At 43.5% G+C, this 27,816-nt stretch overlaps 2 protein-coding genes across 2 annotated transcripts in view; one reads left to right on the top strand and one right to left on the bottom strand.

Annotated features, from left to right (window-relative positions):
- Positions 1–383: 383 nt before the first annotated feature.
- LOC123505482 (sorting nexin-5-like) overlaps positions 384–27,816 on the bottom strand; it is a 55,591-nt gene continuing 28,158 nt past the window's right edge. The window contains exons 9-11 of the mRNA XM_045256831.1: positions 20,110–20,175; positions 19,167–19,337; positions 384–9,254 (exon numbers count right to left, since the gene is read on the bottom strand). Of these exons, the coding sequence (XP_045112766.1) occupies positions 19,197–19,337; positions 20,110–20,175 (207 nt within the window). The 3' untranslated portion in view covers positions 384–9,254; positions 19,167–19,196. The remainder of the gene's footprint in view (positions 9,255–19,166; positions 19,338–20,109; positions 20,176–27,816) is intronic.
- Positions 5,062–13,252, top strand: LOC123505483. The gene is made up of 3 exons (XM_045256832.1): positions 5,062–5,192; positions 9,117–9,236; positions 12,750–13,252. The coding sequence occupies exons 1-3, from the start codon at positions 5,131–5,133 to the stop codon at positions 13,039–13,041; spliced, it is 474 nt and encodes a 157-aa protein (XP_045112767.1). The 5' UTR covers positions 5,062–5,130; the 3' UTR covers positions 13,042–13,252.

Here is a 27,816-nt window from a genome sequence, read left to right as displayed (position 1 = left end):
CATGGTGATATTTGAAGCTGAGATAGTTTTTTGGTAGAATGTAGGATATGAATTATGTAAAAGACTACTTAATCACCATTTTCACCTGTCTGCACTGTGCCTACAGTATACTGTATGCTGTGTATACATCAAGCCAACATAGCACACTATAATTTATAGCCAAGGTAAAGTGTACACGCTCGTACACACAAACACAATCATAAACATTGTCTACGAATAAATCAAATTATCGTTGAGGGAATGAAACATTTAGCTCTCAATTCCTACAGTTGCATGTTGTTCATCACACTTCAACTTTTCCTCCATTTTCTACGAAAACAAGAGCGTTAATTATAGGAAGACAGAAGCAAGACTTCTTTAAAGGTACAAAATAAATGGCCAAACACTGTCTACATTTATTTTTATTTTTTACAAATCAAAGAGGTAACTGACAATAGAAATGTTGAGCACCTCTATTCTATATGAAAATTCTTACATTCTTACCATGACACTGACTTAAGAAAAATAATGGTAAACATCATGGTAAAGAATAGTATGAGTTACCACTTGTGATTTTCAATAGAGATCCTCCTGACTGTGACTGTGATTTTTAAACATTTTTGCCGCTAACAATGATCAAATGTACTGTACAGTCAGAGCATCATAAAAATTGATCAGGCTGGCACAAACCATCAGAGTATCACAATCATTTTCACTTCAGTATAACACTGCATATCCACTACATTGCATGTCTTTCATCTCTATGCATACAAATTATCACTTGCTGGAATGATAGAAGTGTCACATGCTTTACTGCAGTCCGGTGACCAGATCAGGTCCCGTCATCAATGGAGATGATAATGTTTTTCACATTCATATCTAAATATGTACCCATAGTAATGCAAATAAGGAACTTTATACCAACCTTTGCATATCAAAAAAAAAAAAAAAAAAAAAAAAAAAAAAAAAAAAAAGAATAAGTGATCATTTCTAGGCATCATAGATGCATTATTTTCTAAAAATAAAGCTTGAAAATAGTCTTGTCTTAGACACTGACTGGATAGGAAAATTTTTTTAGACCTACATGTAACTTTCAAAAAGTGTTCTTATACATCAACAGGAATACTCATTTATGAGATGTAGATAATAATAACAGTTGTGTTTAGTGATTGATCTCTGATGCTTCACTTTCTCTTAAGAAGAATCTAAGAAAATATTTACCACTAGTGTTGCCTGTCAGTGTCAGGGGGATGACATGGGAGAGCAGACTCCACCTTGCTCTGTCCAATCTCTCTCATTTTATTTGTCCAATCTTCTCCTCCTACCACCTATTTGTTTCACGCCTGTACGTACTTGTGTAACCAATTCTTACACTTTCAAGGTGGCCTTCCTCTCTTATAAATATCATTAACTTCACCCACATACATTTTTATTCTACAAAGTTGTCTATCTTTGCCTGAGGAATAATACAAAGTTATTACCATGCTGGTAGGACTAATAGTTAACATTTATTTAGTGTCAATTGAAAGCAACTGACGGCTTCCACTCGCTCAACCTATCCATGGCTGGCTGGCACCACTTGCTTTCATTAATCAAAAATTTAACAAACAAAATTTTTGTTGGGCAAAATTCCAAATAGACCAGTTAGAGGAAGTTCTCTTTGTAGCTGAAAACACAGCAACTTTTACATAACACTGATACAAAGAGGTGCAGCCAAAATCAATGTGCAGATTTTCTAACTTGGAACATAATAAAGTTTAGCAACTAAATATACATACAACCAAATGTGGAAAACAAAATATTATAATATTACATTCCATAACACTACGACTTTGGCATAAGGACTAGTATCTAACATAACGTAATTAGCAGCCACAAAGTGAATGATGCATATTTCAACACTGACTGCCACAATCCTCTCAAGAGGACAAGATGCTTGACAACTCAGCAGTAAGACACTTGTAACCCAATGACTGTAAATGACACTTTCATGGCAACAGATTCCAATTAGGTTGCAGCTGGTAAATGACACTACCAGCTGTTGAAAGACTAGGAAAACTTTGGTAATGCATAAGCTCTAACTAATCACTGGAATGGCTTGCAAAAGAAATAGAGGTGTTGTTCTTTTATACTCAGGATGAAGGCATCATAAGCAGTGCAGGATATGATGGGCAGAAGACAGCAGAACACCATGCTTTGCCTCATGTTTATAAAAAGAGAACAGCTCCTCACTTAATATAAATTCTTGTTACAAAACATACCTAACACTAAATTCTGCCCAAAGAAGACAGACTGATGTTTTCCTTCCCCTAGAGTAGCATGTAAGGCAAGTTAATTCCAAGGCAAACATTGCCTTCATGTCCGTGAAAAGGTATTCATATACTACTGTTTGAAAGTCAATGCACAAACAATACTTAAAAAAAAAAAAAAAAATGCCCACCAATGCCTCTTCTTCCACAGTCAATAAGCAAAAAGGGAACATCTTATATATATATATATATATATATATATATATATATATATATATATATATATATATATATATATATATATATATATATATATATATATATACGCATATATATGCGCACACACACGCGCAGGCACACACACACGCACTACAGCTGGTGAAGATGTTGACCTTCCACAGAAGAAAAACAATCCTATTATGTCACTAAGGTGTATGTCAATCATTACTTGATACTCAATGAAGAGTTGTGGACATCAAGATTATTGTAAACAGAAAGTAAGTAATGTTTATCACCATCTCACTCCTCCCTCTTTTGTCACTCCAGTGAGGAACAAACAAACACACATGCACGTATGCATGCGCTCTCTCTCTCTCTCTCTCTCTCTCTCTCTCTCTCTCTCTCTCTCTCTCTCTCTCTCTCTCTCTCTCTCTCTCTCTCTCTCACATTGGTTAGCTGTTGATGTTGAGTGCCACAATTTTATTTATAGATAAATCATTAAATTATTGAGTAAAATTGCAAGTGAATAGCAATAGAAAAAAATTATATACAAAGGAAAACAAATTGTTTGTATGCATCACATATCTCTGTGCACAACACACTACAGTGTTACCAGACTTGTTCGCCAGCCTGCACTTTCCATAAAAATGGCAAGGAATTTCTGCCATGTTAACACAAATTTATGGTGCATTTTGGTAATATTTCAGTAAACCACATCAACATATCAGTTTGCATCTATTTCATGATAGAGATCTCCAAAGGCATGAGATTTAAAAAAATCTAAACTGGATTGGCAAGATAAGAATCATCTTTGTGTACACTCCATTTTTTCACCATTTGTCAATTTTTAGTGCTGGCCACTACTCCTGGGCTCAATCCCTGCTCAGTGATACACTGTAGTACAGTACCTGTGAAAAGTAAAGTACTACTGGCCATTTTTTGCCTGCCTGCCTGTCTGTCCTACCAAAGTAGATCATATTTGACAGAAACAATGTACTGTTCAGGCAGCTGACCAACGAGAGAACAGCAAATGTAAAGGCAAAGCTAGTGTGAGAGATTTTAAATCCATCAGATAGTACAAACTTCATTATGTGAGGCAGATGAGAGACATCTAATGTATGTGTGTAGCTGAGGAGAGAAATGTCATGAAACACTGATGGAAAAGTACAATATGGTTGTTAGCACAAATGCACATTGCAGGCAGTTTGTAACCTCTCGGTGTTAATTACACAGCGACATACAGCATTATGTTTCATTTGAAAATTGCTTGCACTGCTTGGCCATTAAAAGATTCTATGTGGCAGTCTAGAGACTGTAAGTAAGAGGTAGATATATCTGTTGCATATAGAGGTTAGGAAGCCAAGAATGTTTGATTTGTTCTTTGGAGTTTGAAGAATGGGAAATGTTACATGGTAGTTGCAGGATGCAAGTGTACTACAATATTGGTGGTCTGGAGTGAGCTGGATAAAAGATGAGAGATGAGGCAAGGTGCAGGTGAGAGCTTGGCATTTGTCATCATCCAATATCAACTTAATATAATTTTTTTCCAGCAGGTTCTGATATAAATCTAATTAATCTGACAAGTTTTCATTTTTAATTCATATGTTAAAAAAAAGTCCTCTTCTGCTCCTTATTAACAAAAAATATTATCTTGCCAAGAAATAATTTGATATATTTCAACTACGTACAATGTAATCTATGTATATACAGAAGAAAACAAAAGTGATCTTGAATTCAGCAAGTGATTTATCAAAAACTATAAAGAGCCTGATGCACAGTAACAAAAGTGACTAGGCATACCATAAGTAGAAAGAGCTTAGAATTAAACACTGACATAAATCATATACATAAACACTTAACAGTTGATTACAGGTCAGCTAATTTATCAGTGAAGATCTAGTAACAGCATAAAAATACATTGTAGTGGATACCATATTATTTAGTGACTGTTTGGCACAGGATTGAAAAGTCAGAAAAACAAAGTTGCACACATTCACACTCAGATATCGCTCATCTGAGAGGATGCAACGTGACACCACCTGCCTTGCACACAACACTCACTAACACAGCTAACTTATGCTCTAAGGGTATCAAACATCTTTGGTTCCATATGAGAAATGTCAGATGGCATAATACACTGTAAATTGAAAATATTCTAATTTTGGTCATCTTTATATGAAGTCTTCACATCAGAAAGCTGCAATGTCAACAAGAAAGAGAAAAGTGGTTTTATTGTATTTGCATTTCTAAAGAACTGTTTAGCACAGGCCAATAATCATAAATATTAAATTAGTACACATTATCTTGTCCACCTCCACTTTTGGCACACACACAGCAAGCCTGAGGCAGCAATCACCACTCAGGAAGCTGCTTCTCTCAGAGAAAAAAAAATTGGAATTGTGTGAATGTGTTACTTTCCTTTTCATAGATCTACAAATGCCCTTTGATGTTCATAATTTTGCTGACAGGCAGTTCATAGTTCAAACTTTCCCTTTTAGCAATTAAGTGATACACATGTAAACTAAGTTGGTGGTACTACTTAGACCATTACAAAGCAGTTAAGTAAATCTTCACATGAGAACATGAGTAATTTAGTAGAATTCCATTGACAGGGCAACAATGACAAGGCTGCACTGCACACTGATATGAAGTGACAGTGGTGAAGTGATGGGACATCTTGGTAATGACACAGCAGTGTCACACAAGAGACTATTGCTACTCTGTGGGAGACACTGCCATTCCCAGGTGAGGACCAGGTGTTCAATGGTGGTAAGAGAGGAGAAATTTTGATGTGATGTCCACAGCAAGAAGTGATGCCACACTGCACATTTGAGCTCTGGTGTGGATCCACCACAAGGGTGTTGGTCAACTGTGGCATAAACAAAAATGTAGTGCTGCTGTGAGTGTTCAGATTTATGTTGACATGGTCAATAGGAGGCAACAGCAGTCTCAGCTATCCATTATGGTATCATGTTTAGTCATCAAAAATAAGTTAATTTGATTAACATTATTCTCTTTAATTGGTGCTGCCACAGCTGAACCACATCCATGCACACCATATGAAAGCATTATCTTCTTCATTACTACCACTTTTAATACAGACTTTTACTGACAAGATCTCTCCTCTCCACCCAGTGCATTTTATTGTTAATCTATCACTTTTTAAAGAGCACTGATTTCCTACAGGAAAGGAAAAAAGAAAAATCTTTCTATTCCAGCAGTTCCTTTGATCTTTCACACACTAACCCAGCCACATTACCCAATTGTTGCCGACTCCAAGTGGCATGTGGTCACAATGACTGTTTTGTCTTTGCCGTTCATAAAGGTGTTTAATTAGTATGTAACAGTTACACTCCTGTTTTGAAGCATGTGAAGTGCCACCTTTCCTTCGGCACTTGTCATTTACTGAGTGTGGTGTTGCACAATGCATCATCCAGGTGGAACACTTCCATGAACACCAAAGGGAATTTGTGCTTTGTCTTGTCAATGAAAATTTTGTTTGCGTGTCCAGAACTCTTTCTGTTTACACACAAGCATGCATACACACACATGGTACAGGCACACACACACACACACACACACACACACACACATACACTCAGATGGCAGCGGAAACTGTAATGGCAAGGGTATAAAACTATCAAAGATGGACATTTAGATGAGAAAGAAAGGAATAAATTGAACAGAATGAGGGAAGAGATTAAAGCAAAAAATTGTGAAATGATAGATCAAGTGAAAGAATTTGTGTGGAAAATTGTAGATTTACGATAATAAAGAGGTGGTTGAAGAATACCAGGAAAGAGGAGCAACAACAGAGAGGAAATATATTAAGACTGAAAAGGAATGTAATATAATGAAGGTTGTACACACAAATATAGATGGGACTGTGTCAGGTATATTGGAACAAAGAGATAGAGCACTCTAAGAGATAACAAGCCTACAGCACTCCAAGAGATAACAAGCCTGATATTGTATATTTAACAGAGATTAAATTAAAAGAGGAAATACAAATATAATTTGAAGAGGAAGGATTGGAGATAAGATCAAAAAGATAAAGATAAAGAAGTTTGAGCACTGTAGATTAGAAAAAGAGAATAATTACTGTCACCTATATACCAACCAAGACAACTATATGGAAGACAGATGAGCATAGAAAGGTGTAAAAAGCATGGACATGCTCAAATAACATGTTCAGAAAAAGAAAGATCTTGGTTAAGGGTGACCTTGCTTGCCAAAAAGTCAACTGGGAGGAGTTATAAGTCGGGAAAATTGCAGATTTGTGGAGTGGAGAAATAATGCAATCAGCAATAATGAGTACTTTTAGATCATAAGGTAGAGAGGAGAAGGACAGTGCTTGATGTTTAACCATGTGTACCAGGAAGGCAGAATCCAAGCCAAACATGAAGAACACCATGTTGTCACTCAGCAAGAATTAGAAGGGATAGAAGCAAAAGGATTGGAAAGAACACAGAAATAGCACACTAAACTATGCAAAGCCAAATTTTGAAGAACTGAACATTTTCTGTAAATTCAAGTGAACAAAATTGTTGAAAGGCCTGGATATACAGAGAACATACAAAAAAGATGAAGAGTAAATATCTCGGTGATATCAAGTTTCCTGTATCAATGTGTTGAACTCTAAATAGTTAAAGTGAGGAGGCGGTTACACATGTTAGTGTGACAAAATTAGAGAAATTGGATAACTATAGATTTAGAGACAGAACAGATAAGAGTTAGCTCAGACCCTTTATAATACAGCCAGGTAAATACACACATAGACACAACTCATCTTCTCACATCTGCATGCACACACACACACACACACTGCAACCACTTTTTTCAAAAATTATTTCCATATATAATAATGTTTCTTTGGTGAGTGTCTGCAGCATTATTTTTTACAAGCTACAAAATGTCATCTTACATTTCTCATCATTAATTAGATACTATTTCTATCATGTACTTAACTGCCTCAAAGACAATCAGATTGTATAGTGTAGTGCAGTGTAGTGTAGTGGTCAGGATGCTCGGCTCACAACTGACAGGGTTTAAATTTGAGGCAGATGAGATGGCTGAGCCTCAGTGTGTAGTCTCTGTTCAACTATTGTTAACTTGGTACAGTATGTAAACTGAGAGGTTGTGGCCTTACTGTCCCAGTGTGTGGTGTGGCATGTGGTGTGTGGTGTGACATGTGGTGTGTGGCGTGTGAGTGGTCTCAGTCATGCCCGGAGATCAGTCACTCTGAGGACTGAGGTCTTTCAGCAGGGAATGGCAGGCTGGGTGACCAGCATATGGCAGTGGGTGAATGACACCTTGCCATATAAACCTCATTACCCTTGCCAGTATTTCTATTTACATCCACCACAGAATTTATTTTATAGGAGACAGTTTGAGAAAGAGCAGATCTTATCATGGCATCGCAGTAAATTTGGTTTTGCCAGGAGGCGGCAACACTTCATAACATGGCTGGACAAGGAAGCAGGTAGATAGTAATATTGGGTCTTGATGTAATGAAGGACCTTGTTGAAATATTATGTTAATGGGGTCTGCAACTTTCTAACTTGGCAGGAATTGTCAGATGATTTAAGTTTAGAAAAATTAACTTTAGACACAGAATCATAGTCAGACTATCAAATAAGAACCCAATTTTGTCTTTATGTCTAGCAACACATGTTGTTGCATACACTGCATCTTCAGTCTTCAAAACTATTTCTTTTCCTTTAATCTGACATAGTAATGTCATCAGCCAATGATTCCTAAATGACTTCAAAATTATCACATTACTTTGCATCACAGAGTCTGCAGTTTATTTATATTTTACACGCCACAAATGTTGATTTAGAAATTTCCTCATTATTCATAGATACTATTTATATCATGTACATCATTGCCTCAAAGGCAATCAATTCCAGAGAACTATAATGGGTAACCATGTCTTCATCAGTTTGAAAAAAGAAAAAAAAAATTTTTTTTTAAAGAATAGGTACAAACAAATACAGATGGGCTGGTACACTCAGTCTTTCAGACTCCCATGAAAAGTGAATAACCTGTAATCTAAGTATAACTCAATTTACTACTACACTTTTTAAGTGACTACATCTATATAATTGTTTCTTAAATCTTCATTGGTTTAAGTAAAATTTTCCATTTTATTCACAGCATGAAATTAATCATGTTAAACATTCACAACTCCCTGTCATATTAACAACCATCACAGAAATGTGTGTTGGTTTCATCAATGCAGTTGTAATGAAATGTTGCCAACAGTATTTATTACTTAAATCACGGTATTGAGTTGGAAAATGTCACTTCCCTCCCTTGCTCTCAAGAATTCTTAGTTACAAAATGACTACTTGGTCTTTGGTAAATATGTTTGAAATACAAATCATTTGAGGACTCAATCAATAAGAATATTTCTTTACTGTGACCATAAAAAAAAAAATTAAATCAGCTGCCAGCAAGTAAGGTGCTATTAATGAAAGGAACTCACATTGCCTCAGTAATTGCTCAATGTGAACAGCAATCTTTACAAAGTAATGACTTGTGTTGTGGTGAAGTATGAAGTAGTTGGTGGGTGAGGTGAACAGCTGCCACATCTCCCAACACTCCACCCTCACCAGAAGCCAGTCCTAACTAACATCCACTAACATCCACTGCCTTCATTCACAGTCTTAATACTGAGGAACAACAACATCAATGGTGGCGGCTCAAGCTGCTCCACACACCTGCTGGGCTGACTTCATTGGAGCTTAACACCTGCTGCTGCTGCTGGAACTCCTGCCATGCAAGGTGAATCACTTTCCAGTTCTGAAACCAAATATTCCACTTTAGATTTACAAGTACTACAAATGCAACAAAAACCTTGCTCCTCCTTTGTAGCAACAAGTAGTCTTATAAAAGCTTATTTTTGTAACACAGACCAACTTCTGTGGTTCTACCTCAAAGTGCAGGATGCTTAATTCCACAAACAATGAGAGAGAGAGAGAGAGAGAGAGAGAGAGAGAGAGAGAGAGAGAGAGAGAGAGAGAGAGAGAGAGAGACTGAGACTGAGACCTTAGACAACCTGATGATGGCACACAGCTGCAGCCACGTGCTGATTGTGGGGGATCTCAATCACCACCTGGAAAGAGACGCCTACGAGAATCTCCTGGAGGTGCAGGGTCTGACAGATCATGTCACCTTCCCCACACATGAACGAGGAGGGACATTAGACCCTGTCATCTCAGACTACCAGGAAGACAAGCTTCAGTGTCATCAGCTGGGGCTCGTGGGCAGCTCTGACCATCACGCTGTACTGACACAGCTGGAAGTGGGCGTGGCTCAGGACGAGGCCACCACCCGCACCATCTGGCTGTGGAACAAAGCAGACTGGGCTTCCCTGCGCCGCGACCTGACCCACACCCCATGGGCCACTTTGCTACAGGGAGGAGCAGAGAGTGAAGCACTTGCACTCACCTCTCACCTTCTCGCCCTCCAGAGACGCCACGTCCCACACAGGGAATACACCACCAGATCGACGGATCAGCCATGGTTTGGCTACCGTTGCCGTGTTGCTGCCGAGGCAAAGTATGCTGCCTGGCTCCGCTACAAGAGGAACCCGACTCGGCGCAACAAGGACCTGCACAGGGCTGCATGCAGGAGGATGGTGGTAACCAGCAAGTGGGCCTTAAAAAAGTGGGAGGAAAGCCTGCGCCGGAAACTGTGTGGCACTGGCGTAGGAAACAAAACTTGGTGGTCTCTTGTTAAGGACAAACAAGGAACTGGCCACCAAGAATCCATCCCTCCCTCAGCAAGCAGGACGGTACTGTCGCCACCAGCAGTAAGGAGAGGGCACAGTTGCTGGCTTCCTTGTTTGCTGGAAAAATGAAGGTCGGGAATCCACAGCAGCCACCGCCTCAGCTGGTCCAGCAATGTGAGAAGACTGTCACCATGGTGGAGGTGACGCATCAGCAGGTGAAGCGATTATTGCGGGGCTGGACACACAGAAAGCCACCGGCCCTGATGACATCAGCCCGCACCTGCTGAAGCGATGCTCCCAGGAACTGGCTGCCCCTCTCACCCAAGTTCACAACTTGTGTACGGGAAAACGTCTGGCCTTCAGTGTGGAAGGAGGCTCGAGTAGTTCCTGCACACAAAAAGCTCCAGGACGGACCCAAAAAACTACAGACCCATATCCCTGTTGTCAGTGGTGGGTAAAGTGTTTGAGAGGGTCGTGGCAGAGGTGGTGTGTAGCCATCTCAAGGACAATGCCCTCCTCTCAGACCAACAGTTTGGGTTCAGACCTGGAAGGTCAACCTCCGACCTAATGATGCTTCTCACCAGGCATTGGCAGGACGCCCTCGACGACGGCAAGGACACTATAGTGGTTGCTTTGGACATAGCAGGAGCTTTTGATAAAGTATGGCACAACGGATTACTAGAAAAGCTTCGTGCTAAAGGCATCCAGGGTGGCTTGCTACGACTCTTGGGAAATTACCTGCAGGACAGAAGCCTCAAGGTGGTTGTCAACGGGCAAACATCTGAGTCCCTGCCTGTGGAGGCATCAGTGCCACAGGGTTCAATTCTTGGCCCACTCCTGTGGAATATCTACGTGGATGATCTTCTCCAGCTACTGCCAGGAGTCATGGCCTATGCTGATGACTGCACCCTCTCCTATACCTATCCACGCCAGGACAGTGGGCGGGCTGCTGAGGCCATCAATCAGCAGCTACGAGTGATAAAGGAGTGGGGTGCTCGCTGGCAAGTGACATTCGCGCCGGAGAAGACACAAGCAATGGTTGTCTCTCGGTCCCCAGCCGCCATGGCAGCAATGGCAGGAAAGTTGTCTTTGGCGCTGCTGCTCTCCCACTCCAAGATGACGTCAAGATACTTGGAGTGGAGGTGGATCGAGGGCTGAGGTTTGACAGGCATGTCAAAACCATTGCCAAGAAAGCCTCTCACAGGATCTCCGCTCTCAGAAGGATCGCCAGTTTCCTCGACAGGAAGGGGAGACTGCTGCTGTACAAGGCACAGGTGCGGCCCCACCTTGAATACGCAGCTCTCTCCTGGATGTCCTGTGCCGCCACACACAGAAGGAGACTGGACAGCATCCAACGCCGCGCCATACGGCTAGTAGATGCTGCACTACCACCTCACCCAGAGCCTGAGCGTCCCCTTGATTCACTGGAACACCGCAGAGACGTGGCGGCGATCGTAGTGTTCCATAAGGCACAGGTGCAAAGAGTGCCACATCTGGCAGGGCTGCGTCATCCTCTAAGAGTCACCGCACGGAGCACGAGAACGGTGCTCAATGGTGGTGACGCCGTAGAGGTGCCGCGATCCCACGGGTGTCAGCATCAACGCACCTTCGCAGGACGCGTCTCCAGGATGTGGAACTTGTTCACGGCCGCGGTGCCTCACGTCCAGGAGATGAACACACAGTGTCAAACTGATGGCACATAAGTGGAGACAGACACTGCCAACTCCTCTGACACTCTTTGTGACGTGACACTCAGTGTAGTGCAGTGCGTGAATAGTGCTAGTGAAGTGAAACGAATAGTGCTCCATTTACATGCTGACCATCTTGTATATTATCTATTTTAAGTCTTGTAAATATTGTAGAGAAATAGATTGTAGTACCCTTAGAATAGGTAGCACACGACAGTGCGCCTTTGGGTACATGTTCCTTTGTATTAAAGTTTTGTTTAAATAAAAAAAAAAAAAAAAAAAGAGAGAGAGAGAGAGAGAGAGAGAGAGAGAGAGAGAGAGAGAGAGAGAGAGAGAGAAAGAGAGAGAGAGAAAGAGAGAGAGAGTATTCTTGTTTGTATGTGTTCCACACACACACACACACACACACAGCCCGGTAGCTCAGTGGTTAGAGCGCTGGCTTCACAAGCCAGAGGACCGGGTTCGATTCCCGGCCGGGTGGAGATATTTGGGTGTGTCTCCTTTCACGTAGCCCTGTTCACCTAGCAGTGAGTAGGTACGGGATGTAAATCAAGGAGTTGTGACCTTGTTGTCCCGGTGTGTGGTGTGTGCCTGGTCTCAGGCCTATCCGAAGATCGGAAATAATGAGCTCTGAGCTCCTTCCGAGGGTAATGTCTGGCTGTCTCGTCAGAGACTGCAGCAGATCAAAGAGTGACACACACACACAGAGAGAGAGAGAGAGAGAGAGAGAGAGAGAGAGAGAGAGAGAGAGAGAGAGAGAGAGAGAGAGAGAGAGAGAGAGAGAGAGAGAGAGAGAGAGAGAGAGAGAGAGAGAGAGTGTGTGTGTGTGTGTATGCCTCACCAGTGTGGTTTTCCTCCCTCACCTGCACTTAACAGCAACAACTGGAAAATGTCCAAAAAAGGGCCTGCAGAATCGTCCTTGGCCCTGCCTACACCGACTATGATCACGCCCTATCTACCCTCAATCTCCCCACACTGGCAACAAGACACCAAACGGCCCTCGTCAAGATGGGTAGAGGCCTGCTGCGCCACTCACAGCTACGACATCTCCTCCCCCCTGACGCGCCCCAGCCAATCCATGCCACACCACACACAAACGTGGTCATGCCACTCAAGGCCCCAAGAACTGACCATTATCATCATAGTGCTATCCCCTCCATGGTGCTAGCCATAAACAGCTAAGTTAAGATTCAAATCTTGAATCTCCCTCAATCCCCATATGTACATCTTCATGTAATGTTATCTTCCCCATGGTGCGAAGCATAAACAACCATAAACAGCTCAGTTAAGGTTCTAATCTTAAGTCTCCCTCAATCCCCATATGTACATTTTCAGTATGTATGTACTGCAATTACTAATAAACCATATTATTATTATTATTATTATTATTATTATTATTATTATTATTACACACACACACACACACACACACACACACACGGCCCGGTAGCTCATTGGTTAGAGCGCTGGCTTCACAAGCCAGATGACCAGGGTTCGATTCCCCGGCCGGGTGGAGATATTTGGGTGTATCTCCTTTCACGTAGCCCTGTTCACCTAGCAGTGAGTAGGTACGGGATGTAAATCGAGGAGTTGTGACCTTGTTGTCCCGGTGTGTGGTGTGTGCCTGGTCTCAGACCTATCCCAAGATCGGAAATAATGAGCTCTGAGCTCGTTCCGTAGGGTAACGTCTGGCTGTCTCGTCAGAGACTGCAGCAGATCAAACAGTGAATTACACACGCCGTAGTGTAGTGGTTAGCACGCTAGACTCACAATCAAGAGGGTCTGGGTTTGAGTCCCGGAGACGGCGAGGCAAATGGGCAAGCCTTTTAATGTGTAGCCCCTGTTCACCTAGCAGTAAATAGGTACGGGATGTAACTCGAGGGGTTGTGGCCTCACTTTCCCTGTGTGTGGAGTGTGTTGTGGTCTCAGTCCTACCCGAAGATCGGTCTATGAGCTCTGAGCTCACTATATAATGGGGAAGACTGGCTGGGTGACCAGCAGACAACCATGGTGAATTACACACACACACACACACACACACACACACACTGTGTGTGTGTGTGTGTGTGTTATACGGCCTGGTAGCTCAGTGGTTAGAGCGCTGGCTTCACAAGCCAGATGACTGGGGTTCGATTCCCCGGCTGGGTGGAGATATTTGGGTGTGTCTCCTTTCACGTGTAGCCCCTGTTCACCTAGCAGTGAGTAGGTATGGGATGTAAATCGAGGAGTTGTGACCTTGTTGTCCCGGTGTGTGGTGTGTGCCTGGTCTCAGGCCTATCCGAAGATCGGAAACAATGAGCTCTGAGCTCGTTCCGTAGGGTAACGTCTGGCTGTCTCGTCAGAGACTGCAGCAGATCAAACAGTGAATTACACACACACACACACACACACACGGTCGAGGAAGGACGCACTGGCGCCGTTCCGACAATCAGCTTATTTTCACTACATACCTGTTGTACAGCTTTTACAGTGGCTATCAATTATTAAGGAATGATGAGTGAAAAAGAGATTCCATCAAAATACAGACATGAGATTAGAGAAGGAATGAAAGCTGATGATGACTATGCTGGTGAGGGAGAGCGTGTATTCGAAGGCTTCAATACGACGACTACTTCACTACTTAAGAGAGTGTTAAATATTGAATATAAACTAGATAAATTGATAAAGGAGAAGATGGAAATGAAAGTGAATGAAGAACAGGAAAAAGAGTTTATAAGACTGAGAGAAAGGATAAAAAAAAGTGGAAGAAAACGAAGCTAGGCTAAGAGCAAAAAATGAAGAACTTAAAAAGGAAGTAGCTAACTACAAAAAGCAGATGGAAGAAGGACTCGGTAAAGCCGAGAAAGAAAAAGAGAAGCTGAAAGATCTAGTAAACAAGGAAGAGGAAAGAGTACAGAACATGATTAAAAAAGAAGTACAAGCATGGAGAGTCCAAGATAAGAAAGATAAGGCTGATTTTCAGGAGGTGATTCAAGAACAACTTAAAGAAAAAGAAGAAAATATGACAAACAAAATGATAGGAGTCCTCAAGACAAAAGAAAATCTAGTTAGAGAAATTGCAGAAAAAAAGAAGAGTGTAGTCATATTTGGAATAAAAGAAAATATAAAATATAGACCAAAAAGAGAAAAAGAAATGAAATCAGTCAAAGACTTACTGAAGAATCTAAATGACGAAGATAGGCAGAACTTGGAAGAGGAAGTAGAAGAAATAAACAGAATGGGACCATATCAAGAAGGAAAAACGAGACCAATTAAAATACTACTAAAATCACAAGCAGCAACAGAAGAAATATTATATAGAACAACAAAACTTAGAGAAACAGAAGGCTGCAAGGATATCTATATAAAGAAAAATAGAAATGAAGAAAGGAAGAGATACAATGAACTGGCAGTAAGGAAAAGAATAATGAAAGGTCAGAAGAGGAGAAGAAGGCATTTTTTTGGAGAATTCTAGGAGACAGGATAAGGAAATGGTATATAAACAAGAAGGAAGAGGAAAAAGTGGAACAAGTTTAACTAAAAATGATAAAGGCAAAAGACTAAAAATGATGTATACGAACATAGACGGGGTTTTATCAAGTAAACTAGAATTAAGAGATTACATAAAGAAAAAAAATCCAGATATTATATGCCTGGCTGAAACAAAACTAAATAAGGCAATCAAAATAGACTTGGTAATAATCAAAATAGGTATAATGTATGGAGAAGAGACAGTGGGTAAAGGAGGAGGAGTCATGATGATGTTAAGGAAGGAGATAGTGATAAATGAAATGGAATGTGGGGAAGGAAAAGCAGAAGTATTGTATGTTAAGATGCATATTAATAAAAAAGAGTTAACAATCACTGTAACATATGTGCCACCAAAAACAAATTGATGGACCAATCAAGAATATAAAGACATGATAGATGACACAATAAGGAGTCTAACGAGAATCGTTAAGGAAAGGAGAAAAGTGATATTAGTAGGAGATTTCAACTGTAAAGAAGTGGACTGGAAAAATTATGAAAGTGGTATGGGGAAGAAGCCTGGGAGAAAGATTCTTGAACCTAATGATAGACAATATGATGGACCAGAGAGTAAAGGAATGCACAAGATTCAGAGGAAACGACGAGCCAGCCAGATTGGACCTAGTTTTTGCAAGGGGTATACAAATGAATGATGATATAAGATATAAGTGCCCATTGGGAAAGAGTGACCATGCAATATTAGAAATAGATATAGAAGAGGAAAGGAAGATAGAGACGATTCATACAAAGGAGACCGATTAAATTACAGAAAGGCTGATATTGAGAATCTCAAGAACTATTTTAAAAACGTAGACTGGGAGGAGATGGAAAACTCAGAGACAATGCAAGAGAAATATAACTTATTTTTGGAAATATACAAAACAGGAGTCAGGGAATATGTCCCGAAATATAGACCTAAAGAAGAAGGAAAGAAAGATTGGTTTAATGCAAGGTGTGCTAGGGCAAAGGAGAATAGAGATGGAGCATGGAAAAGGTGGAGGAGAAATAGAAATCCAGTCAAATAAGGAAAACTTCATGGCAGCGAGAAATTAATATGTTAAGGTGAGGAAGGAAGAGGAAAAGAACTTCGATAAGGACATTGTCGAAAAATGTAAGGAGTAACCAAAATTGTTCTATAGATTCATAAATGGAAAAATTAGGCAAAAGGAAACAATAGAAAGGTTAAAAGGAGAACAGGATGGTGGAAGACCCAAAAAAGTATGGCAGAACTATTAAATAAAAAATTCCAGGAGGTCTTTAGTAAGGAATCCAAATTTGAAAGGCCACAGGGTAATAGAGAGACAGTCTATATGAAAGAGATTAAAGTAACCAAGCTTGAAATAAAAGAGTTAATGAAGGAACTGGATGAAGACAAGGCAATGGGACCAGATGAAGTCTCAGGCAGAATACTGAAAGAATGTAGGGAAGAACTAGCAAGTCCTATATACAACATCATAAAATGCTCAATAGAAAATGGAACAGTACCAGTAGAATGGAAAAGAGCTGAGGTGGTTCCCATATATAAGAGCGGAAGGAAGGAAGAACCTTTAAATTACAGACCGGTATCACTAACTAGTGTAATATGCAAGATGTGAAAGAATAATAAAAAAACAATGGATCGAGTTCCTTGAAGACAACCAGTTAATATCAAATAGCCAATTTTGTTTTAGAAAAGACGGTCTTGTGTAACTAATTTATTGAGTTTCTATTCTAGAATAGTTGATAGAGTACAAGAGAGAGAGGATGGGTTGACTGTATTTATTTGGATTTAAAAAGGCATTTGACAAAGTGCCACATGCAAGATTACTATGGAAGTTAGAGGAGAAGGGTGGCTTAAAAGGAAGCACATTGAGATGGATAGAAAATTATTTGAGGGGGAGAGAAATAAGGACAGTAGTTAAAGATATGAAGTCCAAGTGGAGAGCAGTAGAAAGCGGAGTGCCACAGGGTCAGTATTGGCACCAATACTTTTCCTCATTTATATTAACGACATGCCAGAAGGAGTGAACAGCTACATAAATCTGTTTGCAGATGATACGAAACTGTGCAGAGTTATAAAGCAAAAGAGGATTGTGAAATACTGCAAGAAGACCTAAATAAGATCTGGGAATGGAGTAAAAAGTGGAAATGGAATTCAATGTGAACAAAAGCCATGTCATGGAAATGGGAAAGAGTGAAAGACGACCTGTGGGAATCTATAAGATGGGAGATGGAGTAGAACTGGAGAAAGTAAAAAGGAAAAGGACTTAGGAGTGACGATGGAAGAAAACAATCAACCAGTAAGCCATATTGATAGAATTTTTAGAGAAACATATAATTTGCTAAGGAATATTGGAGTAGCATTTCACTACATGGACAAAGAAATGATGAAGAAATTGATAAGTACTATAATAAGACCCAGATTGGAATATGCAGGAGTAGTGTGGACCCCTCATAAAAAGAAACACATAAGGAAATTGGAGAGGCTACAAAAATGGCTACAAGAATGGTTCCAGAATTTGAAGGGATGACATATGAGGAGAGACTAAAGGCTATGGATCTACCAACCCTGGAACAAAGAAGGAGAGAGGAGACCTGATACAAGTTTATAAATTGATCAACGGAATGGACCAAGTGGATAATGAGAAACTGATCCTGAGAGAAGAATATGACATCCGAAGCACAAGATCGCATAGTAAAAAGCTGAGAAAAGGAAGATGTCTGAGAGATATTAAAAAATATAGTTTCCTGCAGAGATGTATTGAGACGTGGAACAGTTTAAATGAAGAAGTAGTGTCTGCAACGAGTGTGCATACTTTTAAAGTAAGATTGGATAGGTGTAGATATGGAGACAGGGCCACACAAGCATAAAGCCCAAGCCCTGTAAAACTACAACTAGGTAAATACACACACACACACACACACACACACACACACACACACACACACACACACACACACACACACACACACACACACACACACACACACACACACACATTACCAATGACCTATCGCCAGAGAGACATATAAACAAAATAATTGGAGAAGTATTGAACTTATTGAGGAACATAAGAGTGGCGTTCAGATATTTAGATGAAGAAATGATGAAGAAAATAATTACTGCAATGATAAGACCAAGGCTTGAATATGCAACAATACAGTGGGCTCGAACTTAAAGAAACACATAAGGAAACTAGAGAAAGTACAGAGGGCTGCAACAAAAATGGTGCCTGACTTAAGAGATTTGACTTATGAAGACAGACTGAACAGAATGCAACTTCCGACCCTGGAAAACAGAAGAGAAAGGGGAGACCTGATAGCAATATACAGAGTGATGATTGGCATGGAAAAATGGATAGGGAAGATCTGTGTATGTGGAATGAAAGAATGTCGAGAGGGCATGGGAAAAACTAAAATGGCCACTTATAGGAGAGATGTGAAAAAATATAGCTTCCCTCATAGAAGGGTGGAAGCATGGAATAGTTTAGACGTGGAAGTGGTCAACGCAAGGAATATTCATGATTTTAAGAAAAAGCTGGACATTAGTAGATATGGAGACGGGACAGTACGAGCATAGCTCTTTTCCCGTATGTTACAATTAGGTAAATACAATTAGGTAAATACACAAACACACACTTTCTCACCAATTTCAATAAAAATAAAATAGAACAAAGTTTCCTGAAACTTGTGTGGATGACACTTTGCACAAGACAGACCTGAAGTGAACACATGGCTGGTCTGTAACAAGGCCATGTGGCACCAATCACTACACTAACAAACATCCCAGGTTGAGGAGAGACTGACCTGGCTGTGCTGTGTGGCGGTGCTTCCCACCTACAAGTTGATGGCTTTGATTTGGTTGAAAGCGATGGACAGGGCATTCAGGGAGGTCCGGGCCGAGGTGAGCTGGAAGGCTGCGTAGCGCTCCACACACTCCCTCATCTCCTGCACACGCTGCCGTTGAAAGTGCTTGATCTGGAAGCAGTGGTGTTGTGTGAGCTGGTCAATGGTTTGGTTTGGGAGCTTTTTTTGATGGTCATTTCTTTTGTATGCTTTTTGTTTTATGTAGAAAGGAAAGTTGGTCAAAGGGAACATAAAACAAAACAATAGGCCCACTTAGTTGCCAGTCCTCTTGCAGGTCTAAGAGAGTTAGCCAAAAAAGGGAATTAATGCCTTGAAACCTCCCTTTTAAATGAAGTCAAATAAGAGGGGCATTGGCCAAGTACAACAAAAAGAGGAGAATAAAGGCCAACTGCGAGTGTCATTCCCAAAGGAAGGGTCAACAATACATTTTTAAATAAACTGGCAAAGCAGAAACTATTATGAGTAAATTGAAGCCAAATTTCCTGTAATGATGCAGTGGAACCATGCACATCACAAGAAAATAACAATAATAATAATATTTCACTGAAAAGAGAGAGAGAGAGAGAGAGAGAGAGAGAGAGAGAGAGAGAGAGAGAGAGAGAGAGAGAGAGAGAGAGAGAGAGAGAGAGTACTAGATAGTATTTACTTTAGTATTTACTTTATATCTTTTTGGTGTACAAGAAGAGAGCAGCACACAACACCAGAGCAGCACCAGGCAACAAAGGGTCTGTGCTGGTAATGTAGTGAAGATTACCTTTAAGAATAAAGATTGGGAAGCATTTTGTGTTTTATGAATAAAGCAAATGATGAGTTTGATCCTTGACTCATTAGCTTCATCAACCTTGACTGGCCACAGCAAGCAGCCTACACTTCCTGCACTCACCTCCTGCCGTGCTGTGTCGCTGCACTCCTCAAAGGCTACCTCTGCCTCCTTTTTAGCTTTCTCAGCCTGAAATAAGGCAAAACAAGGGTATTTCAGCACATCACAAAAGTCTCCACTCAAGCTGTGTGTGCTACATATCATATACATATACACAGACACTTTTATCTATCAACTCAACATAACCTTCCAGACAATTATCCCCTCTTCTTCAATGACACTCGACTGTCTCCCTCTTCCACACTGAATATCCTCAGTCTGTCCTTTACTCATAATCTTAACTGGAAACTTCATGTCTCATTTCTTACTAAAACAGTTTCTATGAAGTTAGGCATTCTTATGTGTCTCTGCCAATTTTTCTCACCCCTCAACTGCTAACTCTGTACAACGGCCTTATCCATCCTTGCATGGAGTACACTTTGCATGCATCGAGGGGTTTACACTCACACAATTTTATTAGATAAGGTAGAATCAAAAGCTTTTCATCTTATGAACTCCTCTCTTCTGACTGACTGTCCTCAGGCTCTTTCTCACTGCCAGAATGTTGCATCTCTTGCTACCTTCTACTGCTATTTTCATGCTGACTGCTTTACTGACCTTACTAACTGCATGCCCCTCATCCTCCTGCGGCCTCGCTACACAAGACTTTATCTTCTCACCTTTACGCTGTCCAACCCTCTAATGAAAGAGTTAACCAGTACTCTCAATCATTCATACCTTTCTCTGGTAAACTCTGGAACTCCCTGCCTGCTTCTGGATTTACAACTTCCTATGAGTTGATTTCATTTAAGAGGGATATTTTAAGGCATTTATCTCTTTCTTTTGGCTAACTCTCTTGGACCTGCAAGGGGACTGCCAACTAAGTTTTTTTTTTTTTTTTTTTTTTTTTTAATGTTGCTCTTGGCCAGCTTTCCCCTCTTACATAAAAAAATATGTATAGGTGGAGTACAAGTGAACAGGCAGTTACAGACACACTTTTCTTGCTCTCTTCACTTTTCTTTTTTCTTTTGGGCTCTCCTCTCCCCTTCAAGTGTTCATCATTCTACACAAGGGTCAGGCAAGCCAGCAGCTGAAACCCCCTACACATCCACCAATGCTAGTGAGATGAGGCAAAGGGAGGTGAGGTGAGATGAGATGACATGAGCTGAAGTGAGGTGAGGTCAGGTCAAGTCAGGCCAGGTGAGGTGAGACAAGTTGAGTTGAGGTGAAGTGCAGTGAGACAAGGTGGGGTGAGATGAGGTGAGGTGAAGTGAGGTGATGAGAGACGTTGAGGTGAGGTGAGGGTGAGGTGAAGAGAGACAAGTTGAGGTGAGGTGAGGTGAGACAGGTTGAGGTGAGGTGAAGTCAGGTGAGACAAGGTGGGTGAGGTGAGGTGAGGTGAGGTGAAGTGATGTAAGGTGAGATGAGATGAGATGAAATGAGGTGAGGTAAGAAAAGTTGATGTGATGTGAGTTGAGGTGAGATGAGATGAGATGAGATTATATGAAATGAGGTGAGGTGAGGTAAGAAAAGTGAGATGAGGTGAAGTGAAGTGAGTTAAGATGAGATGATATGAGGTGAGGTGATGTGGTGAGGTGGGACTAATTGAGGTGAGGTGATGTGAGACAAGTTGAGGTGAATCCTGGTGAACATTGCAGTCTCCCTCTCCTCTGCATAACATTTTGAGCAGTGGTGTGTGGTGTGTGCTCTTCCCTCACTTTGTCTCACTCTGCTACCAGTGATGCTGCTCTGCTTGCTGCTACTAACACAACAACCATCTGCCATACTGTTATCTCTACTAGTAGGCTACGATTACTACTGCCACTACCACCACTACTATAATATTGAGTTCACCTACTACTACTACTACTACTACTACTACTACTACTACCACCACCACTACTACTACTACTACAGCACAATACCAATATTACCACCACCACCACTACTACTACTACTACTACTACACCACAACTACTACCAATATCACGACCACCATCACCATCATTACTACTACTACTACTACTACTACCAATACCACGACCACCACCATCATTACTACTACTACTACTACTACTACTACTACTACTACTACTACTACTACTTCTACTACTACTACCACTAATACCACGACCACCACCACCACCATCATTACTACTATTACAACTACTACTACTACTAATAACAATAATATCACAACCACTACCACCACTATCACTGCAACAAATTACTCTGCTAAATTAGTAATGATTTCATGGCTGACGTGGGTGAACTAGTACGCAGTTAAAATACCGTTTCTGGAGTAGCAGTTACTTCCCCTCCCACCCCCTCAGATCCCTCTCCTTGTGTATCCCCTTCCCCTCTCTCTCTCTCTCTGTTCACACAATGTTATGGCGCACACTCCAGTTCCGGATAGCCACAGTTACCTTTCGACTTATGCCTTGACCTTCAAAATGTTTCATCTGATTCTATAGCTTGTATTCTTAACCTCTTCAATACTGGGACACATTTTTACCTTGCGATTTGTGTACGATTAGACCATTTTACATACATTAGGAAGGGTCTCTGGAGGTCAGAAGATTAATGGTCACAGTCTTCCCTATGTTAATCCCCATCATGAGTTTCTGAAGCTGTATAAAATCGCCAAATAGTCACCAGAATGAATATGAAAACTTATCATGGTACTGAAGGGGTTAAAACGCTTTGGCTTCTCACCACTATTTTCCAAGGCCACGAAGATGATTAATTGGGTTCCTCTAGTCTAGATGTTTTTACCTACTGATGATACAAAAAACATGTTAAAATATCACTAGAATCATGAAAGTACTCTTGGAAATCAAAATATTTTCCTCCGGGTAGCCTGTTAAAGTAGTGGAGGTGAGACACAGAAGCATTTACAAAACGACCTATAAAACACATCCGCTCCTCATCACTGGCCAGCGGTGACGATCATTGCACAGGCGGAAGGTCCAGGGAGAGGCAAAATGGTGATGTAGGTTATAGTAAGTCAAACAAAAACAATCTTCTTCAGTTTCTTTTAATGAATATTCTGGATCTGCTTAGTCATGAGCCATAATCCAGTTGCATACATCTCTCTCTCTCTCTCTCTCTCTCTCTCTCTCTCTCTCTCTCTCTAAGGTATTTTAATAATGCCACAAATTTCCATCAAGCCGTGGAAATACAGCAGAGGAAGCTTTATTCTATGAGCCACACACACACACACACACACACACACACACACACACACACACTAATGCCCCCCCAAAATGCGACGCCAAACGACGAATTCCCACGAAAACTATACGAAAATCAAATAAATAAGTAAAACGTCGACGCATAAAATTCCGTAGTGACCCCTTGACATGATGAACCAACAAACCACCGTGAAGAACATGAAGCGTGACAACATCCACTACACTGAGTATAGTAATGCGGGACAGAACTCGCATTCCCTTTCTTTCCCCACCACCACCTCCACCATCCCACCACCATCGCCGCTAACACAGCTTGGCAGAGTATAGAACAATAAGATGCAGTTTACACGAGACACTTCTTTCCTGTATAATGCAGTGCTTTCCTCATCCCTTCATCAAGCATGGCCACCAGCCCACACCTTCACTTTCAGGAGTCACGGAGCAGGATCAACAATGAAGACGTGAGAGGTGGTGTCCCCCGTTAGTCTTTGCGTCGGACGGTAAGGCGTAGGGAGAAGAGACCTGAGTGACACGGCACAGCAGACGACCTGCCTGTCGCGGCGCCGGCCTGTAGCTGTACTCACAACAATCGCTTTTTATTCTCTTTAAGTTTAACATTAAACACTGATTTCTTTGTGGCTTATTGTCTTTCTTGGACATCTTTCATTGACCAGATGACTATTACATAAGAACAAATACTTCTTAATTAAGGAACTCGCTCTACCACAACACCTGGCAGGCCTCTCTATCTGTGCCGCCTGTTCCCCCTCCCCCCGGTCCTCACAGGCTACTTGTGGCTGACCAAAGATGAGCAGCGCGTCCAGTCCAGGGCAGGGCACAAACCCTTCCCTCCTTCCACTACCTTCGCAACTCTTTCTGCGGTGATGACGTAGTGGAACAGTTATAGGAGGGCGTTGGGGTGAGGGGAGAGGAGTATCGCGTGGCATGGACGGATCTTCAGATCTTCACCCCATTCTGCTAATAGGAAAGGGGCCACTTCATCGTTTGTCCGTGCCCCAGAGGCAGGTGGGTGTTGTCCGACGGCTGCTGTCCTGTGGGAGTGTGTGGACTGCGGGGATTGCATGCTGGGCAGGGAAGAGGGCGGGCCTAACGGAGCATTGCCACCTCATTCACGGCTTGCCTCGCACTTCGCCGTGAGCCTCGGCCACAGTAAAGTGCGAGGCAGCCATGAATTATTGGTCAGCCCCGCGGCCCGCGGCGTCCCGTCAGATGAGTCGCTCCTCCTCACTGGTCCAGTACACAGGCCTCTGCTGGTGCTGCTGCTTGCTGGTGGGAGGTGACGGCGGAAACTGACCAGGGGAAGGTGGCCGTCCACGTCCCGCCTGCGAGGAAGGTGTGTCAACCTGACTCAGGTGTCCCGGCTTGGGAGGTCTGGGCGGAGCAGGCGGCGGAGAAAACCTCGGGGGCGTGGTGGGCGGAGAGGGCGGCGAGTGGTCACACTCCCGTCGCGTGCCAGAGTCCTGACAGAAATCTTCAGGCAAGTCAATGGAGTCAGGGGTGTTGGCGCGGGAGGCAGACAGGCGCGTGTCATTGGTGAGGAGGGAGGCGCGTTCCAGCGTGGAGGCCAGCGGCTCGCTGCCCAGATACTGACCGTGCTGCCGCAGCATGCTGTCAAACTCCAGGAACACCTCGTTCTGCACGTTGTCACGGCTGAATGACACCTGACTTTGAGATCGCCTTAATTCGCGAGACTCTTCACTCTCCAGCTCCTGTGAGGACAGACCGCCAAGACCGTCAGAGTCCTGCGGGTGCTTCAGTTCCTCGGGGTGACGTTGGTGGTGGGAGTGGCTGTTCTGGCGTGCCTGGTACTGCTTCAGGTCACGGCTGATATGTTCCCCCAACTCCTGTGAAGTCATGCTGGAGTGGTTATACCGCCGACCATCCACAACATCGTCCAGCTCCCTGGAGTCGCTGAAATAGCGGCTGGGCTCCCGCGATTCACCGTCATAGTGGGTGGTGCCGTCATCCAGCTCGGAGTCTGTCGGATACTCACTGGCGCGGCTTGTCAGTCTGTCGTCCAACTCTTCACTATCTAAGGAGGACATATAACGTGCGCCATGTCTGTTAGTGGTGCGAGAAGGCCGGTCGCCGTCTCGGGACTGCCCTGTGTATCGCCGCTCTCGAGTTGATCGGGAAGGAGAGTCAACCTCTGCCGCAGTCTCAGCGTGGTGCATGTGGTGGTCGCTGGAGTGGCGGCGGGAAGACGAGGCAAGGGAACTACCTCTGGTTTGCTGGTGCTGCCGCTGGGATCGGTAGTGTGGGTCGAGCGCCGCAGCCTGGTTTAGCTCGTCCTCTGAGGTGCGGTACTCGCTGTGTAGCCAGGAGGTGCGGGGCTCCTCCTCCTCCTCCTCACGGCTGCCGATCGCCTCGTCGTCTCGTCTTTCCTGGCGGGGTGAGTTGGAGGGGGACGAGTGGGAGCTGATGGATAGCAGGTCTCTGGTGCTGCTTGAGTGGCCACCTTTCTTCTCTCGCTTGTGGTCATGCACGGCGGGCAGCGCCATATTACCACGTAACTTGCCTGAGCCGATGTGTTCATTGCGTCCCGTGAACCAGGAGCCCAGCTTGTGACCAGACTCCTCCGCGGCCGTCAGCTGGCTCACGTGCCTCGAGATGTTCTCCACAGAATCTTGTTCGGTGAGACGAGTCCTTGTCTTGATCTGGCGGGAGCCACACGTTTTCTTGAAGCGCACGATGACGATGACTCCCGTGATGGAGAGCAGCGCCAGGCCGCAGCACGCGCCGATCAGCACGTACGCCATGAACTTGGCGTCGGTCTTTTCCGGGTCCTCGAGCACCTCTTCCCTCAGGGTGATACGCACTCCATTTTGGTCCACGCTAATTCTATCATCGTCTGAGCTGAGGTCTGGCGCCAGGTCTGGGGCACCATCTGGCGCTAGCGGTACAGCTGTGTCGAACAGGCTCGTCAAATTAAGGCTGTCTCTCTCCTCTGGTTGCCTCGGAGTGGCATCGAACAAGTCAGGTGTCAGCGGGATGAGCTGCAGATTCTTCCATAAGTGCGACACAGAGGCGTCGTGCTCCCTGTGTTCACCCTTGGGGAGCACTGGTGGGGAATCATCCTCCACCCTCTCGTGCCCCTGCCCTTCAAGAGGCTCCAACCTCGATCCGAAGACTCCAGGAGGTAAAACGGCATTGTCTTCTACCGTGAAATGATGGGGGCGATGTGTTGCCTGCTTGGAAGTCACATCCACGTCCTCGTCCTCCTCAGGCGGAGCAGAAGACGGCCGGTAATTCTCCAATAAGAAAGTAACTTGGCTGCTGTCTTGCTTGGTTGCTGCTGGAGTTGAAAAGTTAGGCTTGACAACGCCCAAGAGGTCATCAAGACTAGGGTAGTCAGGTGTAGTCGAAGGGAGAAGCTCCTCGCTGTAGCGAATGCCTCTGTCTGTTACGGGAGGCGGCGTGGTCCTGGCGGTTGGCAGGTGTGCGGGGTTGCGAGGCTGCTGTTTCGCGGCATGGAATGTGGCACTGGCTTCGTGGATAAAGGGACGATGTTCCCCGTGAGCAGAGTCATCTGAGGGAGGCTCCTGCTTTGTATTGGCCATACTGTCGTCGTGGTAGTATTCGTCGTAGTCTAAGTTATAGTAACTATCAAGGTAATCAGGAAAAACGTCTGAGTAGTAGTCAGAGTGTGAAGAGTGAAGGTGGTGCCCCTCGGAATCTATAACCTCGGTCCTGGCGTGATAGTCTTCGTTCCTGTCACTCATGTAGAGTGTCGGGAGGGAGTCAGTGCCAGGTTCCTCCACGTCACGTGCAAAGCTGTCCATGTCCAGTAGAGTGAAGGCGTGAGAGTGGTCATGATTCTCTTCGTCCACTGCCCCTTCACGCGGTGGCGGCGGCGGCAATGAGGGCGGTCGTGACAGTGATAGCAGCGGCGGTAGTGGTGGTGGTGGCGGGGGGGTAAGGTAGGGGGATAGGGATGCTGGGGCAGAGATGTGGTGGGGGCGCCGGAAAGAATGTTGCAGGGCGGACAGCGTGGACACGTGAGGCGGAGTCATCTTGGTGACGATGGGTGGCGGGCCGGTGGGCTGCCGGAGGAAGAAGTGAAGGCCGGCGTCCTCTCGTCGAGACGGCTGGATGGGTGAACGGGGCGGCGGGGATGGCAATGAGTTGGGCAGTGTGGGTCGCCGAGATGGAAGGAAGCTTGGCAGACGCGGCGGGATGTCCTGTAGCTTTGGCTGGGCAGGAGGGCGCGGCCTGGCAGGTTTGGTGAGGAAAGGCAGGTTGGGCAGCATGTCAGCGAGGGGCATTTCCAAGGTGGGGGCGCCACTGCCCCTTGGAGGCACAATTTTGGGAAGCTTTGCCTGCCCCAGGATGTGAGAAGGCGGGATGAGGATGGAGCCAGGAGGAAGAGCCTCTAGAGCTTCTGGAGGAGGCATTTCAAGCCCAAGAGTTAACTTATCGAAGGGCAGCGGCGGGTGGCTGGCCTGGTTGGCGGGTCTGGGGGGGGTGCCGCTCCCGCCATTATTACGATGGTTCTTACTATCATGGGAGAGACTAG

The sequence above is a fragment of the Portunus trituberculatus genome, chromosome 18 (assembly GCF_017591435.1).
Source record: "Portunus trituberculatus isolate SZX2019 chromosome 18, ASM1759143v1, whole genome shotgun sequence".
Classification (NCBI taxonomy): domain Eukaryota; kingdom Metazoa; phylum Arthropoda; class Malacostraca; order Decapoda; family Portunidae; genus Portunus; species Portunus trituberculatus.
The sequence above is the reverse complement of the archived record's forward strand: the minus strand, read 5'-3'. Positions and strand labels throughout refer to the sequence as shown.